General features: G+C 34.4%; 2 protein-coding genes across 4 annotated transcripts in view; one reads left to right on the top strand and one right to left on the bottom strand.

Moving 5' to 3' along the window:
- Window positions 1-2437: 2437 nt before the first annotated feature.
- The window catches only part of LOC120417055 (long-chain-fatty-acid--CoA ligase 4), a 40423-nt gene continuing 23349 nt past the window's right edge, over window positions 2438-19511 (bottom strand). For all 3 annotated transcript variants that reach the window (XM_039579010.2, XM_039579008.2, XM_052710829.1), the window contains exons 3-9: window positions 12136-12781; window positions 11745-12079; window positions 11543-11682; window positions 8907-9079; window positions 8585-8848; window positions 8249-8524; window positions 2438-3225 (exon numbers count right to left, since the gene is read on the bottom strand). In XM_039579010.2, coding sequence (XP_039434944.1) covers window positions 3071-3225; window positions 8249-8524; window positions 8585-8848; window positions 8907-9079; window positions 11543-11682; window positions 11745-12079; window positions 12136-12781 — 1989 coding nt within the window. In that variant the 3' untranslated portion in view covers window positions 2438-3070. The remainder of the gene's footprint in view (window positions 3226-8248; window positions 8525-8584; window positions 8849-8906; window positions 9080-11542; window positions 11683-11744; window positions 12080-12135; window positions 12782-19511) is intronic.
- On the top strand, window positions 15583-16302 carry LOC120417060 (uncharacterized). The gene is made up of 2 exons (XM_039579018.2): window positions 15583-15904; window positions 15976-16302. The coding sequence occupies exons 1-2, from the start codon at window positions 15617-15619 to the stop codon at window positions 16285-16287; spliced, it is 600 nt and encodes a 199-aa protein (XP_039434952.1). The 5' UTR covers window positions 15583-15616; the 3' UTR covers window positions 16288-16302.

Genomic DNA, 19511 nt, shown 5'->3' with positions numbered 1-19511 from the left:
TAAGCTTAAATTTGTGATTTTATTGTTCACAACGATAAAGATTATTTTTCTGAGTACAATGACCCTTCGAACGACCTCAAAAGATTTAAAATTGATTTTTAATTCAATTTTTTAAAATTAACTTCGCGGCCCTTCTTGACAGAAAAGGTTCTACTTGACAGCTCGTTCCAAGGGAACCATAGTTGATCCATCGAAAAAATGTTGTCCTGACAATTTTTTTTTGCATTTAAAATGAAAAAAGTGATCAGAAATGGTTTTTAATCGTGTTTTTTACCGTTTTACACAAAAATTGACATAGTTTTTGATACTTCGTTTAAACTGGAAATGGCAAAAAGTTATTAAAAATATTTTTTTTGGGCAAAGAACGCTCAAAACATGACCAATGCTATAATTTTTTAATTCGATTTAATTTTTTTTACCAATTTCCTGTTTTAATCAGTATTTTATTGTTTAAACTTTTTTCAATGAAAAAATCAGTATGATATGATGTTATACAACTTATTTTATTCAAAATGTTTAAAGAGACTAATTCTTTAAATATAATTGCAATAACCTAAATAAAAAAAATAAAAAACAAATAACAATATTTGCCAAAAATAATAATACTGCCAAACTCAAATTAGAATCTTTTTTCTAATATTCAAACAATGTGACAAAGTGGAAAACAATCATAATTGTTTAAATTAGGTTCTGTTTTTATATCAGTTTTTAACTTTGTTTGTTGTTTTAAGTTAAATGTTACCTCTTGTTGATAAATAATAAAAAATCTTTTGATACTTACAAAATATTATGAAAATCTGTGTCAAATGCATCCAATATTAATTAGGGTTCATTTCAAATAGATTGAAATAGTGAAAGGAACCCTAAATTTAAGTAAGTTACTATTAAGGAATAGTTCAAATTATTGAGTAAATTTAATTTAAAAATAGTTCAAAATATTACAAAATTATTCAAGAGTTTGAAAATAATTTTCAAACAAGTATGCTTGGGATTCCCGACTTTTCCCGAATTTTTGACAAAAAATCACAAATTCCAGACATTTTCACGATTTTTGGCGGATTTTGCCGAATTCCCGACTTTCCCGATTTCCCGACTTGAGTGGCCACCCTGTTAGTCACTTTTGGGTTATAATGTAAAGAAAATTTTTAAACATTTTTCTTTTCATAAATACTACAAGAGAGAAAGTCACTCTTTTTTTAATTTTCTACAATTTTCTCTCTGAAACATTGAAAATTGGATATTTTGTTTTGGAGATTCAACCTCAAGAAGAATTCGAATCGATGAAAATGAGTTGTTCAAGTAACGATACCTCGGAAAATATTGGTTCAATTTTCAATGTTGAAAATGATACTTTTGTGATAATTACTTATTTTTTAATAATTTAAAATTTTAGATCATAACTTTTGAAAATTTCTGCTAATCGATTTTTTTCTCTTTTAATATTTTAGACCAATTTTTTAACAAAATTTACATTGAATTTCTAATTTTCGTGCATAAACAATAAACCCAAAGAAATTAGAAACTGTTTAATTTAAAAAAAATATTAAATTTAAAACGTTGTTTTGACTTGTTTTGAAGCCACCCCCTCCCCCTCTACTTGACCCTGTGATTAATAAAACAAAAAAATATCCAAAACTACTCTTGAATTGACTGTTTATATTTTGTTTATTGACAATCGTTGCAACCTAAAGGATTTTCTCAACCATTTTCCACCGTAAATGAACAACAACCAAGCAATTTTCTTTTACACTTTCTCACTTTATTTTCAACATTTTTGCTGCCATTGTTTTCTGCACATGCTTTTTTGTTTTTGTTTTAAATTTACAGAATAACTGAAATTACTCGCTAGTGTTTTGATGTTTCCCTTATGCTTTTATTTGTTAATCCGTTCCTCCTAATTTGTCCCAAACCGCTCGCACGCTCGTGTCGCACCGTGTAATACCTCTAGCGCTTTTTTTATTGTTTCATTTTGCTTAGTTTAATTAGTTTGTTTCAAAATTTAAGCGCGAACCAACGAAAAAACCCATTTCTGTTAAGGTGAAGGCAGCAGCAACGAAAAATAAAAACGGACCGAAAAAATAAATAGCTACCTAGCCCCTCTAATCCATGGTGGTTAAATACAATTGCTTCGATGATCGATTGGCTTGACGAAGAAATAAAAGTTTGTTGAATCTGATTGAAAAAGAGAAACGAACCTTTGAAAAGTGTCTATTTACAACAGAGTGACTTTAGAGCTTGCCATTGAATTCACCGCGCAGATTTAACTATACTAAACTAATCAGACTCCACTGCTTCCGTATTTATATGCAAAAATATCTAGCTCAGTGCACTTTTCTATTTACACAAAATTGTTTGCTTAGGAGAGAGTGTTTTGCCCGCTCTCTCTCTCATTCGAAACAGCATAATAGTTTTGTTCAAATTCCTATATCCTACGGTTTGTTCTGTTTTCTTTTTGTTTTAATGTCTCTACTCAATAGTAAGTGAATTTGTTAGCAGTAACATTATCTAGCACACACGCACTCGCGCGCAACACTTTCAACGAAGTTCATTCCCGGCTTCACAGGAAGAAACACATTTTTTACATTGCTCGCTAGCATCCTCGCGTTTTTGCTCTCTTTTTGATCGTTATTTTATTTTTTCTTTTTGTTTTATTGTAGAATAATAACGAGCTTGGAAGGATTGAGTCGGTGATAAAAAATGTAGGACGAAAGGGGAAACCAAACCAGCTTGAAGGTGAAAAAGGTGACGATAATTTATTGTATTTTCAAACGACTTACAATAATCATGAAGGAATCAATAACGAAAAAAAAACAAAATAACAAAACAGACGTAACCGACCGTTAATAGTCACTAAATTTGGCTCTTACACGGGATCTACTCTAATAAGGAAATCAAAGTTGGTGTGGCCACGGACGTGAACTTTTGTCCCACACCTCTCTCTCTCTCTGCTTGACAAACATTGCCAAATACAATTTACACAACATCGACTTAAGAATCGAAGGATTAAACATTAATGCTCTTCCTCTCTGTCTCTCTCTGTCTGTGATTTTTAGGGCGGGGTGATGATGATTTAGGACGCGTACATCCGGCTGATTTCGTTCTTGTACCGCTCCTGGATGTCCTTGCGCTTGAGCTTGAACGCGGCCGTCACCAGGCCCATATCGGGCGTCCAGATGTCCTTGCACAGCGTGACCGCCGTCGGGATCTCGAAGCGGTGCAGTTTGCCTGGGGTGGAAGAGGAAGAGATTTTGATTAGATTCAGAATTATACATATCAATGGCAAGCTTTTCATGCCGAATTAGGACATAGTTTTTGTTTTAAATTAGAATTCAGCTTTTGTAATGTTTCATCGATTTATAGATATTTGTGAAAATTCGCAATTTTGAAACTACAGTCCAGACTCGATTATCCGAAGTTTCGATTATCCGAAGGTTTGTATAAGACATTGGATAATCGAATCATGGCCAAAAAAATGTTTTTTTTCTATTTTTTTTTTTTACTATTGACATTAAATTTGAGTTATGCGACCCTATTTTAGTCATAATTGAATATTTGATTTCCTTTTAAGTTAAAAAAAATCCTTTTTTCAATACGGGACCATCCATAAACCACGTGGACACTTAAGGGGGGGGGGGGGGTATGGAGATTGTCCACGATCCATACAAAAATGACAGTGGACAATTGTCCACAAAGGGGGGGGGGGGGGGTTGAGCTTTCCAAAAAAGTGTCCATGTGGTTTATGGATGGTCCCTATGTTATACCCATTATTTTGGCCGCCATCTTGGATTTAAAAATTCAAAATAATTTAAGAGTAGTTTTTGGTCCATACTTAAACTCAACCATCAAAAATAAGACAACGAAAAAAAAATTTCATGATTCAATTATCCGAAGTGAAATTTTTCCAAGCCCTTAGGATAATCCAATCTGGACTGTATTTCAATCGTTCCCGTAGATGCTAAAAACAGGAAAAAATATTTTTGGAATTCCGTCGTAAAACAACGTCATGCTTCGAATTCCAGGCGCTTCTAACTGGACACCTCATCTTATTTTATCAATCATTTAAAATAATATCGCTAACAATTGTCAAAATTGTGTTATTTCATGAATTTCTACATCAACTTTCAATTTAACTTTATATGGAGACTGGAGTCAATTTCAAAAACAATTGAAGATAAATAAAATGAAAGTTCTTAAAATATAAAACATTTCTCTAAAATTTAGCAAAAGCGTCCTAAGCAACGGAAACGGAATTCAGAAATTTCTGGTTCTGAAATCTTTAAACCCCAGATTTTTTTTCTTCTAAATATCGATTGTTATCCTGTTAAACGCATGTTTGAGACCTAAATAGTGCCGTTAACTAAAATTTAGTCTAAATTTGAGCGATTCATAAGCTAAAACGAGTGTCCGGTACTCGAAAAAATATATAAATTGAAGCAACAAGCCATAGTTTGAAAAAAGTGTTTAAAATGCATTTCACAGTTGTTTTGGAATCATTAGTTTAAAAAAAGTAAGATTGGACCAAAAAAAACGTGTTGCATCGAAAGTTAACAAAAATTCTAAAGATTTTTGAATAAACCCAAACAAGCTAAAAATGATTCTAAACGCAGCGGAATGCATTTTTAATTGATTTCAGCTAGAATTTCCGTTGACATTTTGAAGTGCCTTGAAAAAAAAATGTGGCCCTTGATTTTTCGGCCTGACTTTTAAAGGGGGAAAAACTATTGAAAATATTTGCAACAGCCTAGGGACCAAGTTTTATCGTCGATAACTAATATCTAATATTTTTCTAAAATTTACTAAAACAAACCAAATTATGTTGAATTTTCAAGCTTCCGCTTAGTAATTTTTTTTTATAAAATGGTAAGTTACAAAGCATAAATACTAAAAAAAATCACAAAATACGCTCTTTTTGGAAAGTACTCAAATTTGTATAATTTGCAATACATATGGGCAGTGTTGCAAATGAGTGATAAAAAAGCTATCAATAGATTATCTCTGCACCAAAAATATCCGAGAGTATAGCGGCCGTCACTATAGCTTGTGAGATCTCTTCTTGTGTCTCGTGATTCCCAGCGATGTCATTCTCTCTCTATCACTCTTTCCCTTTTCCTCGACTATGCGCTCTCACCGCCGATTCTCTCAATATCTCCGAAAACTGCAATGAGAGAACGCGAGATGGCGATTAGAAGCCGACCACGCATGACGTCCCGTTAAACTGCGTTTGCGAAATTGGTTTTGTGGCGGCTTTTGTGGTTAAACGCTGTTGCGGTAGGATGATCGTAGAAGCGGGAATGAGAGAGAAAAGGAAAATGTCAATTGCGAGTGGGTAAACACGAAAACGTGTTCGGCTATGTTCGGCACTGAGAGTTTCAATGAAGAGAGAAGAGCAGTTGTATTTGAGGCATGAATATTCAGGCGGGATAATTGTAGTTGCTGAGAGCTGATATTTTGATATTTTAACAACCCTGCATATGGGTATCAAACGATTCGAAATTTTGCATGCATTTTCACTGTTTTGGAGTTTTTTGAGTGAAATACTCAAATTTTCACAAAAATACCGTATTTTCTCGAAAATATTTTATATTTTATAATTTATAATTCGCAATACGGGTATCAAACGATACGAAATTTTGCAAGCATTTTCTTTGTTTCAGAGTTTTTTTTTAAGAAATATTCAAATTTTCACAAAATACCGTATTTCCTCGAAAATACTCAAATTTTTTGAATTCGCAATATGGATATCAAACGATTCAAAATTGTGCATGTATTTTAACCCTCTACAACCCAACCCCGCTTTAGACGGGCTTCGATTTAAAAAAAAATACCAAAAATCCATTTTCAACCAATTTTTGATCTTTAAAAAGCATTGGAAAGAAGAACTCTTCAAATTTTAGACAATTTAACACTTGTAACACCAACGAGGTCAAAACTTACACGAAGCATCAAGGGGGTCAAACAAGTTGGAAATGCAACTTCATCCGGCTGTATCTCGGCGAAAACTCAACCGATTTGGATTATTCTTGTTGCATTCGATCCGGAAGGATGTCAAGAATCAACTAAAACAAGGTAGACCCAAAAAAGATGCATCTACCCTAAGTTATAATAAAAAAGGCATTTCCAACTTTTTTTCCAGGTGTTCAAAGAGCCGGTGAAATTGCATTTCCAACTTTTTTGACCCCGTTGGGGCTACAAGTGTTTAGGGTTGGAAGTTTTACTTGTTTTATGTGACTTTGCCAATGTTTTTAAAAATGTCATTTTTTAGGGGTCAACTTTGGCTGTGATTTTTACTAACATTTCCAATATTTTATGTAAAAAGAAGTATGCAGTAATTTTTCTAATGTCCCAGACTAGGCCTCTACGCATTTTTTACAATTTAAGTGATAATGGTACCATTTTATAGCAGAAAATGTGAAAAACAAGCAAGAAAATTAAAAAGTGACTGTAAAAACATGAAAAAATTAGTTAGGCAAAATGTAATAATAGGAGGTGGTGCTCAAAATGACCTCCTGAACACGGGAAAATAAAAAATTTCGAAAAAAAAAAGGAGGTAGAGGGTTAACTGTTTTAGAGATTTTTGAACGAAATACTCTAATTTTCACAAAATACCGTATTTTCTCGAAAATACTCAAATTCTTATAATTCACAATATGGGTATCCATTTTGCATGTATTTTAACTTTTAAGAGTTTTTTTGAATGAAAAAGCTGGTAAAATTTCGCTTCGATACTCATATTGCGAATTATAAAATATTTAGTATTTTCGATAAAATACGGTATTTTGTGAAAATTTGAGTAGTTCACTCAAAAAACTCTAAAACCAAGAAATTGGTTGTATTCGTAATTTAAAAAAAATACATTTTCTTTGGCCAGAAATATGAAAGGAAGACAGTCTAAAATCTGACTGAGATTATATCTATTCAATGTCAAATTTGTTGCAGAAGCTCAATCATGGCCTGGGCATTGATCTGGATAGAAGTTTCTGAAGAAATTGTAAAATAAATTCTGATGTAAGTCCTTAAATCGGTCCTCATCCACTTTATGATATAAATGAAAAATAAAAACAAATTTTAAAATTCCCATCTGCTCCCAACGAGAAAATTAAGGAAATATGAATTTTCGAAACTCTAAACATGAACGAAAAATCAAAGTCGCATGAAATGGGGTTCGATCCCCCGTCCTTTGGATTGGTAGAATTAGGAATACTTTTACTACAAACTATATACACGCTGGGCCTTTGTCCATTTGACAAGGGCTCGGAAGTTCTAAATAACGTTTGAATCCGATTGATGCAAACGTTCTTTAGGGCGGGGCTTGTCGATTTAAGCTGAGGTACCTCGCGCATGGCTGGCCTGCGTAGAAATGGGTCACCAAAGCTCGGCAGAGCTAACACCGTCCAAATGCGAGTTATTTGCATGTAGAGAATACAACATCTAAAATACATGGAAACAACTCAATTTGTAAGAAGCGACCGCGTGGTCCCGTTTGGTTGGTTGCACACACACACACACACACACACACACACACACACACACACACACACACACACACACACACACACACACACACACACACAAAAACAAATTTTGAAATTTGGAGAGGGTGTCGAGCTTGAAAAATGTAAACTTTTTACTTAATGTTGAAGAGTCAGATTCGGAGTTGATTAATCTTCAAGAACTGGAGTCTGATTCGACTTTGTTTGGGAGTTGTTGTTAGTTAGATTCAGATTTAAAGTTAGAGTCGAAGTCAAATAGTCTCCGGAAACCGAAAACTGAGTTAGAGTCGAAGTCGCTGAAAAAGCAACCTAAGCTCTAAAAAAAATCATTCCAATAAAAAAAAAACTAAATTTCAAAAATGAATAAAAACCGTCAGATTATAGGAAAACATGTACACATTCTTAACTTGTCAAAACTATGTGCTTTTCTCCGGATTAATTTTAAAGTTACATTTAAATATTTATAACCTAGACATGAAAAAAAAACACATAACACTAAAAACTAAAAAAGTATTTACCAAACCAGATAACTGCTATGATAGCAAATATTTGATGCGTTTCCCGCCTGCTTTTCAGCGCTCTGGTTTGTGTCTGGGGAACGCTCAAACCGCTCAAGCGTTTGCAAGGCCTACTTTTGTGGAGCGGTTAAGCGTTTGCCGTTTAGAAGAGCTCAATATTCCCACCACGTGGATTTTTTAAATAGTGTCTTTCAAATTTGAACACAAATGACGAAAACAAGGAACTTTTCGAATACTCACATTTCTTGCCATGCTCGGCCAGCTCGTGCACGACCGCCTTCTCCATAACCGGCGAGCTGCACAGCTCCTCAAACTCCATCCCCTTGATGCCCTGCCGCTCGGCGATATCGTCCAGCGCCTGCGGATTCGGCACGATCAACGCCACCGTGTTCTGCTTGGTCGAATCCCCGTACACGCAAATGTTCTCCACCACGGCGCACGTCTTGAGCTCCGACTCGACCTTTCCCAGCGACACGTACTCGCCGGCCTGCAGCTTCACCAGGTCCTTCTTGCGGTCTACAAATGAAATTGAACTGGTTAGTTTTTAAGATTTTGAGGAATCGAGGGGGAACTCACCGATGATCTTGAGCACACCGTCCGGGTGCACCTCGCCGACGTCACCCGTCCGGAACCACCGCTGGCCGTCCTCCTCGAAGAAGTCCTCGCCGGTCTTGCCGGGCAGTTTGTAGTAGCCCTTGGATACGCTCGTGCCGCCGACCACGATCTCGCCCTGCGGGTACGGTTTGTTCGTGACGCGGTAGTTGCCCTCCTCCCAGTTGATCAGCCGGATGTAGTTGACGGACGATGGCGCCCCCACGACACCGTACTCCATGCACCATTCTATAAGAAGGAAGTGGGTAAGAATCTCTTGAAATTAAGCCGTAAAGCAACAACTTACTGTCTGTAACCGCCGCTCCGGCCGTCGTCTCCGTCAGCCCGTAACCCTGGACCATCTCTACGCACAGGCACGTCTGAATCTGCTCGTGGGTGTCGGGCGCCAGCGGCGCTCCGCCGGACATGACGCCGCGGATGCGGCCTCCCATTAACCGGGCAATCTTCTTGAAGATGATCCTGAAAAGTAGTTGGTGAGTCAAAAGCAAACTTATGGGAAATTGGTCGATCTTTCCGGTAAAAATATTTACGAGACTGAAAAATCAAGTCTGTCATTTAGAAATTGCAAAAAACCATCAAAAAACCTATTCTTGCAACATTTTTATTTTTAAAACCGCTGTATCTTAACAAGGATTGGACTTAAAATTTAACTTTTAAACTTAAAAATTGAAAAATCTCATAAAAGTGGCGTGTATTTTTCTTTCAGTGTATTTTTTTAGAAAGCCCGTCCAATTTCCTACAAGTTTGTGTTTGACCAGTTTTTGATATGATGCAACGGCTTCGAGGTACAGACATTTTTAAATTACTAAATACAAAAATATTTAAATTACTAACGCCCTTCTTTTTTTTACAAAATACCGTATATTCTTCGAAAATACCCTTAATTTTTTTTAATTTTCAAAATTTGCAATATGGGTATCAAACGAATTGAATTTTCGTAAGCTTTTTCAATGTTTTTAGAGTTTTTTTTTTTTAAATACTAACATTTTACAAATTACCGTATTTTTCGAAAATACACAAATTTTCATAGAATTCAATATGGGTAAAAACAAAGTACCATATTTTTCAAAAAAAAACTCAAATTTTCAAAATTTGCAATATGGATATCAAACAAATAGAATTTTCATATGCTTTTTCAATTTATTAGAGTTTTTTTCAATTCTAACATTTTCATAAATTACCGTATTTTTCGAAAATACTCAAATTTTCAAAGTATGCAATATGGGTATCAAACGAAGCGAATTTTGTATGCTTTTTAGCTTTATTAGAGTTTTGTTTTTTGAAAATACTAAAATTTTCAGAAAATACCGTTTTTTTCTAAAATACTCAAATTATTAAAATATGAAATATGAGTATCAAACGAAGCGAAAGTGCTGAAATTTTCACAAAAAAGCGTATTTTTTCGAAAATACTCTAATTTTCAAAATTTGCAATATGGGTATCAGACGAAGCGAAATTTTGTAAGCTTTTTGACTTTATTAGAGTTTTTTTTTTTTAAATACTAAAATTTTCACAATTTTTTTATTTTCTTCGAAAATATTCTAATTTTAAAAATTTGCAATATGGGTATAAAACGAATTGAATTTTCATATGCTTTTTCAATTTGTTAGAGCTTTTTTTTGAAAATACTATCATTTTCACAAATTACCGTACTTTTCGAAAATACTCAAATTTTTCAGTGTATGCAATATGGGTATCAAACGAAGCGAAAGTTTGTATACTTTTTAACTTTATTAGAGTTTTTTTTTGAATATACTAAAATTTTCACAAAATACCGTATTTTCTTCGAAAATACTCTAATTTTCAAAATTTGCAATATGGATATTTAACGAAGCGAAATTGTGTATGCTTTTTAACTACATTAGGTTTTTTTTAATTCTAAAATTTCCAAAAAATACCGTATTTTCTTCGAAAATACTCAAATTTTCAAAATTTGCAATATGGGTATCAAACGAGTTGAATTTTTGTATGCTTTCTAAATTTATTAGAGTTTATATTGAAAATACTAACAATTAACAAATTACCGTATATTTTCCAAAATACTCAAATTTTCAAAATTTGCATTATGGTTGTCAAACAAATTGAATTTTTATATGCTTTTTTCAATTTATTTGTTTTTTTTTTGAACATACTAATATTTTCACAAATTACCATATTTTTTCGAAAATACTAAAATTTTCCAAATTTGCAATATGGTTGTCAAACGAATTGAATTTGTATATGCTTTTTCAATTTATAAGAGTTTTTTTTTTAAATACCGTATTTTTCGAAAATACTCAAATTTTCAAAGTATGCCATATGGGTATCAAACGAAGCGAAATTTGGTATGCCTTTTAACTTTATTAGAGTTATTTTTAGAAAATGCTGAAAATTTCACAAAATACCGTATTTTTTCAAAAATACTCAAATTTTCAAAATTTGCAATATGGTAATCATACCATTTTGCAAATTATGAAAATTTTAGTACTTTCGAAAAAAATACGATATTTTGTATACATTTTTGATACAAAAAAACTTTATTAATGTGAAAAAGCAAACAAAATTTCATTATGTTTGATACCCATATTGCAAATTCTGAAAATTTGAGTATTTTCGAAAAAATACGGAATTTTACTTTGAAACTTACTACATTTTCAACAAATATATTCTTAGTGAAAGCATTGAAAATTTAACATGATATGGTTGAATTAATCGATTTAAGAAAGATTTTCAAAATGAGTTGAAAATGAGTTATCTTCCATTATCGGCGATAACATTATCGCCGATAGAATTATCGAAATAACGATAACGATAGATTATCGTTATCGTCCCGACGATAACGATAGAATTATCGTTACGTTATCGAGCCTCGATAATTTTATCGTTAACAACCTTGTTGTTGAGTAATGAATTTGAACGTAATGATTCTACAAAGAGTCTTACTTGTCCATGATCGGCGTGAGGAAGCCCCGCGCAACCCACTTGGTTTTGTACTGGTAGGCAAACTTGAAGAAGGCCTTCTTCATGGGCGCCTCGGCGTTGACCTTCGCGTTGATACCCTTCGAGATGCGGTCCAGGATAAGCTGTCGGAGGAAGAATGTTGAGTTTTGAACTTCAATAAAAAAAAAAAGCTGTCACAACTTACCGGCACCGACGTCATGCAGGTTGGCTTCAGCACCGACGCGTCACCCTTGCAGCCCTTCATGATCTTCGAGCTGGAGTCGATCAGCGTGAGCGGCGTCGAGTAGCCGATCGGCACGCCCGTCAACAGGCACACACTCTCGGCGAGCAGCTCGAACACGTGCGCCAACGGCAGGAACCCGATCAGCACGTCGTCCGGGTAGATCTTGAAGATGTCGCAGAAGTTCTTCATCGTGCCGATGCAGTTGGCGTGCGACAGCAGCACTCCCTTGGGCGTCCCGGTCGAGCCGGACGTGTACATGATGATGGCCGTGTCGTCCGGCGTCGGGGAGCAACCGTCTGAAAAGACGCTTCTTCAGAAAACCTACCAGTAATAACCTGTCTCTTTCACTCACCCATCTTGCTCTTCTCGCCCTTCTCAATCACCGTCGAGAATGGAATGATCTGGACGCCCTCCTTGAACCCCGTAACGTCCGTCTTGTGCAGCTGGTCCTCCATGAAGATGATCTTCTTCACGTTCGGCGTGATCCCCAGCACCGTCTTGAACTTGGGCAGCAGCTCGTGTGACGTAATCACCATATCCACCTCGGTCTCATTGATCCCGTGCGCAATGCCCTCATCCCCCAGCGTCGCGTAGATCGTCACCAGCGGCATGTTCTGCTTGAAGCACCCGTGCGCCGCAATCAACCACTCCGCCCGCGTCTCCGCGAAAATCACAATGTTCTGCCGCGGCTGTTGCCCCAACTCACGCAGACCCCGCCCGAAGCAGGTCGCCGCGAACTCCGTCTCGATAAAGTTGCGCCACATGTAGTCGCCCATCTTGAACTTCTTGAAGACGCGCCCGTTCGGCTGCATCTCGTCCTCCTCGCTCAGGATCTGGCGCGTGCCGATGCACCGCTTCGTCGAGTGGATCTTCGTCACGAAGTTGAACATCCGCTCGAGCGTGTTGATGTTGTTCTGCAGCATCTTGACGTGCATCTCGCCGGGCGCGTCCACGCCGTGGTATGTGATCGAGGTGTCGTTCTGCTGGATGATCTTGGCCTGTAAGAGGGAGGGAGAAAAAAGAACTTAGTTTTTTAAATCTCTAAAAATGTTGTCTTATTTTTATCCCAAAAACACTCAAAAACAGAGTTAAGGTAAGTGCCTCTGTATTGGCTTGAACCATGTTTAAACTTGAAGCACTTTCCTAATCTCTAGCGAGTTGCGACACATTGAAAAAACTTTCAAAAAGTGAGATTTCCAGAAGAAAAAAACATTAAAGTGGCAAAAATATCTCATGATATAAAAAAAGTTCTCCGTTTTCAATTAGGGGAACAGCATTTAAAGGACTATGACAAAAAAAAACAAACTTTCAACAGACAAACTGCCAAACTGTCAAAAAGTGTGAGTTTGTTTGCCATAGTCTGATACCTCCTTAACCCCCCAAATTTTTTTTCGAGGATTTTTATTTTTCCCCTGTTTAGGAGGTCATTTCAAGCATCTTTTGTTTTACGAAAAACTTTACTTCTCTTGTTTTATGTTTTTCTTATTTTATTTTTAGTATTTTAATTTGAATTTATCTTGTGTTGATCTTGTTTGTGTTTGTTTTTGGTAGTATTTGGCCTATTTGACCAGCTCCTATCGTTACATTTTCCTATCTAATTTTTTCATGTTTTTACAGTCACTTTTTCAATTTTTAGCTTGTTTTTCACCATTTTTGCTATATAATGTCACCATTATCATTTAAATTGTAAAAAAATGCGTAGTGGCATAGTCTGGGACACTTCAAAAATTACTGCATACTTCTTTTAGCTTAAAATATAGAAAATGTTAGTAAAAAACACAGCCAAAGTTGACCCCTATTTTTTTTTATTTTTGAAACATTGGCAAAGTCACGTAAAACAAGTTCTTATTCCAATGCTTTGTATAGATCAAAAATTGGTTAAAAAATGGTTTTTGGCGAATTTTTAGATCGAAGCCAGTCCAGAGGCGGGGTTGGGTTAAAGAGTGTTAAAATTAGAGGTGGGCAAAATCGCTCTTTTTCAGGAGCCGCTCTTATTCGCTCGCTCTTTAAAAACAGAACTTACAGAACTTGATTTGAACAAATTTGTAATTTCTGCGACCGAAAACATCTTTCCAACTGGGACAATTTTGACAAATTCGACATTTATTTAAAAGCATTGAAATATTTTAAATTACATTTTCAATCTTCAAAAACAAATTAAATAGTCGAATTGTTGGAAATTCAATGAATTAAAGTTTATCATCTTGAAAAGACACAAGTTAAAAAATTGAAAGAGTTTCAAATAGAATCGTCTTTTTGTGAACCATGGTTCGTTCGCTCTTTTTAGTGAACCGGCTCACTCTTTTTTTGCTCACCTCTAGTTAAAATTTAAAAAAAAACTTATGCTTAAGGAGAAAAAAACAAAAAAAAACCAATTCAACTCGAAAAAGTTGTAAATCAACATTTCCTTTTCAGTTTTTTAATAAATATCATTTAAAAAATGTTGATTGGGCTATCAAATGTATCTTTAAATCATTGAAATATTTTTTCATAGAAATAATAGGTTGTTGTATGAAAATGACATTTATCATATAAATAATAAAATGTTATTTATGCTGCAGCTTAGGTCAAACTAGTGTACTTTGTATCTACCTAGGTGAAGAATTCCCCAGGATCAAATCTAGCAAGATTTATTTTGGATTATCCTAGAACATTGTCATGTTACATTTGAGCAATTCTCTGAGTTTTCGGTCATTCGATTCTTTTTAGTATTTTTTAATCCGGCTGAAACTTTTTTGGTGCCTTGGACATACCCAAAGAAGCCATTTTGCCTCATTAGTCCATGAAATTTTCCATACAAATTTGGCAGCTGTCCATTTAAAAATGATATATGAAAATTCAAAAATCTGTATCTTTTGAAGGAATTTTTTGATCGATTTGGTGTCTTCGGCAAAGTAGTAGGTATGGATAAGAACTACACTGAAAAAAATAATACACGGTAAATTTTTTTGGGTGATTTTTAATTTAACTTTTTGTCACTAAAACTTAGTTTGCAAAAAACACTTTTTTTAATATGTTTTATGTTTCAAATGTCAACTTTTCAGAAATTTCCAGAATGTGCAAACAATCTTTGACCAAGTTATGAATTTTTGAAAAACAACTGATATTTTTAAAAAAATCAAAATATTGGTCGCAAAAATGTTTCAACTTCTTTTTTCTTTGTAAAATCGAATTCGCAATCAAAAACTACTTTAGTTAAATTTTGATAAAGTGCACCGTTTTCAAGTTATAGCCATGTTTAGGTAACTCTTTTGAAAATAGTCGCAGTTATTCATTTTTTTAAATTAATGCACATGTTTGCCCACTTTTGAAAACAATATTTTTTTTTAAAGCTGAGAAAATTCTCTATATTTTGCTTTTTTGAAATTTGTTGATACGACCCTTAGTTGCTCAGATATTGCCATGCAAAGATTTAAAAACAGGAAAATTGATGTTTTTTAAGTCTCACCCAAACAACCCATCATTTTCTATTGTCGATCTCTCAGCAACTAATGGTCCGATTTACAATGTTAAAATATGAAACATTCTTGAAATTTTTCGATCTTTCCAAAATACAATTTTTTTTGTTAAATCAAGACACATTCCAACACATTTTAAACATTTCAAAAGGACGTAATATTGAATTTTTGTATCTCTTGAGATTTTCATGCTTGGAATTTGGAATTGTAATCAAAGGGTTCAAAGGGTTAATTTTATAAAATTGTTTCTTGTTTATCAAACTAAATTTTTTTATCAGCAGAACAAAATAAGCGTTACATGATACAAATACTCTACTCCGAAGCCTATAAAACGAATACCGGTAGTAGCTTAATGTCTTACGCGAAACCAACAGCATGTCTTGGCTTGCCAGTGCAAAATGGATTGTGCCGCTGTTCATCCTGGTGAAGCTGGTGATGTGCCGGTACGTGGATATTGGTTCTCCGGTGCTCGACTGCGTCCGTATGCGCAACGATAAGTGGCGGGCGTTGGTGTTTGGAACAGGACACTACCATACCGATGACAACCAACGCTTCGTGGGCACGTGGGTTCATACGGGAACACCGTTTAATTCCGCGTTCAAAATTGAACGCATTACAAAGTACCCGGAGCCTCTTTACTTTATAAAAATGATCAACACCCAGGTAACTTGTTGCTCGACGTTGCTTTACTTCCGCACTATTGCTAAATACTACTTTTTTATTATTATTTGCAGGAGTACATTATGGGAGGACCCTTAACTACAACGTCCGAATCTCGCATTCCCATATTCTCGAACCACAAGAATGTGAACACTACACGCGATCACGATGGTGTTTTTGGTTTTGAAAAGGCCAAAGACGAGCGGGGAGCATACAACGGGGCATACTACCTAAAGGTCGTGCATTACGACCACTACGTTATTGGATCGCATTCCCAGGCTGATCCACCCGCAGGAGCGGATGGGTTTTACCTGCTTCAGATGGACCGCAGATACCAGCCCACGATGACGAGAGAGCACATGTTTTGGATCGAACAGTGCTCGTAACAATTATTAGCTTTAAAAAATGTAAATAATTATATGAGGGTAACTCCCGACCCCTGTTCGATTTGCGTGAAACTTTGTCCTTAGGGGAAATTTTTGTCCCTGTACACGAATCCGTCTTTTGATTTCTCGTGACGGAGGGGCGGTACGACCCCTTCAATTTTTGAACATTTGAAAAAAGACGTGTTTTTCAATAATTTGCAGCCTGAAAAGGTGACGAGATGGAAATTTGGTTTCAAAAGGACTTTTGTGTAAAATTGGATGCCCGATTTGTTGGCGTACTCAAAATTCCGAAAAAAAAACAACGTATTTTTCATCGAAAAATACACAAAAAAGTTTTAAAACTCTGCCATTTTCCGTTACTTGACTGTAAATTTTTTTGGAACAAGTCATTTAAAGGGAAATTTAATGTACTTTTTGAATCTACATTAACCCAGAAGGGTAATTTTTTCATTTAGAACTTTTTTTTTCATTTTAAAATTACGTGTTTTTTGTAACTTTACATGGTTATTTTTTAAAGTGTAATAATTTTCTACAAATTTTTAGGAACCGACGTTTGATTCCATAAAAAGCCATAACATGAAGGAAGCTTGGACTAACGAATCTGATTTCATAAAGCTTAGTGCTTCCTCAGCCGGATCTTTTGCAATGTTCACCCTTTTTTGTATCTGTCAAAATTATGTGTTAGCATAATTGCTCATAACTTTTGATAGCGTTGTCAGATCTTCAATCTTTTGTGCTCGTTGGAAAGGTTTTTTGATTACCTATCTAACGATGGGTCGTGTGATCGATCCGGACAACTTTTTCATCCTAATTTTTAAGATCCGGCCTCAAAAAAGTGTATAAAAAACACTTAAGTGACCATAACTTTTAATAGGAGCAGTTCTCTCAGATTTCGGTCATTCGATTTTTTTTGTATTTTTTAATCCGACTGAAACTTTTTTGGTGCCTTCGGTATGCCCAAAGAAGCCATTTTCCATCATTAGTTTGTCCATATAATTTTCCATACAAATTTGGCAGCTGTCCATACAAAAATGATGCATGAAAATTCGAAAATCTGTATTAATCCTTGCACTGTAACTTGGATTTGGCCCGCACTTTTCTCTCGCACTTTTGACAGTAAAATTTCCAAAAACTAGGCAACCAGCGTTGTTTATTTACATTTCCAGTCGCAGTTTCCTTCAAACTGGACATTCGCACTTTAAAATTGCGATTGACAGGTGAGCAACAAAGGCTCGCTTTGATCATTTTTTGAGAAAATTAAAATTTCCCAAGCCAGTTTGACAAGTCGCAATAGTGCGATCGATTGCAACAATTTAGTGCGAAGTCCAAGTTAGTGAGAATTGCGCAATATCTTCGGAAAGAATTTTTTGATCGATTTAGTGTCTTCGGCAAAGTTGGATATGGACTACACTGAAAAAAATGGTACACGGTAAATTTTTTTTTGGGATTTTTAATTTAACTTTTTGTCACTAAAACTTGATTTGCAAAAAAACACCATTTTTATTTTTTTATTTTTTTATATGTTTTAGAGGACATCAAATGTCAGAAATTTCCAGTTTGTGCAAAAAATCTTTGACCGAGTTTTGAATTTTTTAATCAATACTGATTTTTTTAAAAAATCGAAATATTGATCGCAAAAATTTTTCAACTTCATTTTTCGATGTAAAATAAAATTTGCAATCAAAAAGTACTTTAGCTAAATTTTGATAAATTGCACCGTTTCCAAGTTTTATCCATTTTTAAGTAACTTTTTTGAAAATAGTCGCAGTTTTTCATTCTTAAAATTAATGCACATGTTTGCCCACTTTTGAAAAAAGAAAATTTGAAGAGCTGAGAAAATTCTCTATATTTTGCTTTTTTGAACTTTGTTGATACGACCTTTAGTTGCTGAGATATTGCCATGCAAGTGTTTAAAAAAAGGAAAATTGATGTTTTTTAAGTCTCACCCAAACAACCCACCATTTTCTAATGTTGATATCTCAACTACTAATGGTCCGATTTTCAATGTTAAAATATGAAACATTCGTGAAATTTTCCGATATTTTCGAAAACAATATTTTTTTTTAAACCAAGACAAACATTTTAAAAGGGCGTAATATTGAATGTTTGGCCCTTTTGAATTGTTAGCCCTGATTTAAATTTTTTGAAAATATTGTTTTCGAAAATATCGAAAAATGTTATGAATTTTTCATATTTTAACATTGTAAATCGGACCATTAGAAAATGGTGGGTTGTTTGGGTGAGACTTAGAAAACATCAATTTTCCTGTTTTTAAACACTTGCACTCCACTCCAGATTGCTACAGATTACTCAGCAACTGAAGGTCGTATCAACAAAGTTAAAAAAATCAAAATATAGAGAATTTTCTCAGCTCCTCAAAAAAAAATTTCAGATGTGTGCACTAATTTAAAAAAATGAAAAATTGCGACTATTTCTAAAAAAGTTACCTAAAAATGGCTATAACTTAAAACGGTGCACTTTATCAAAATTTTACTAAAGTACTTTTTAATTGCAAATTTGATTTTACATCGAAAAATGAAGTTTGAAAATTTTTGCGACCGATATTTCGATTTTTTGAAAAAAAAAACAGTATTGATTCAAAAATTCATAACTCGGTCAAAGATTTTTTGCCCGTTCTGGAAATTTCTGAAAAGTTGGCATTTGATGTCCCCTAAAACATATCTAAAAATGAAAAAAAATAGTGTTTCTTGCAAATCAAAATTAAGTGGCAAAAACTGAAATTATAAATCACCAAAAATTTTTTCTTTTTATCATATTTATTCAGTGTATTCCTTATCCACCTACAACTTTGCCGAAGACACCATGTCGATCAAAATATTCCTTCCGAAGATACAGATTTTCGAATTTTCATACATCATTTTTTTATGGACAGCTGCCAAATTTGTATGGAAAATTATATGGACAAACTAATGATGCAAAATGGCTTCTTTTGGCATACCGAAGGCACCAAAAAAGTTTCAGCCGGATTAAAAAAATTCAAAAAAAATTCGAATGACAGAAATCTCAGAGCATTGAGAGATAGTTTAAATTACATTTCATTTTAAAAGATTTAAAAAATAACTTAATTGTTAAACCTTAAAATTGTACCGTGGCTGATTTTTAAATGGGGCATTTTATAACTATCTTGCTTAAAAACTAAAAAAGGGAAAATTAAAACAAAATATTTTTTTACTTTGTTTTAATGACAAGTGATAGATAATAGC

This window comes from Culex pipiens, chromosome 3 (assembly GCF_016801865.2).
Source record: "Culex pipiens pallens isolate TS chromosome 3, TS_CPP_V2, whole genome shotgun sequence".
Taxonomy (NCBI): Eukaryota; Metazoa; Arthropoda; class Insecta; order Diptera; family Culicidae; genus Culex; species Culex pipiens.
Note: the sequence above shows the minus strand (reverse complement) of the source record. Positions and strands in the feature narration are given on the sequence as shown.

What these genes read in the sequence shown, in the direction of transcription:
- LOC120417060 (XM_039579018.2), top strand. Translation starts at nt 15,617, where the DNA reads ATGTCTTGGCTTGCCAGTGCAAAATGGATTGTGCCGCTGTTCATCCTG. An exon ending in TAAAAATGATCAACACCCAG is followed by an intron (nt 15,905 to 15,975) that starts GTAACTTGTTGC and finishes TATTATTTGCAG; the next exon opens with GAGTACATTATGGGAGGACC.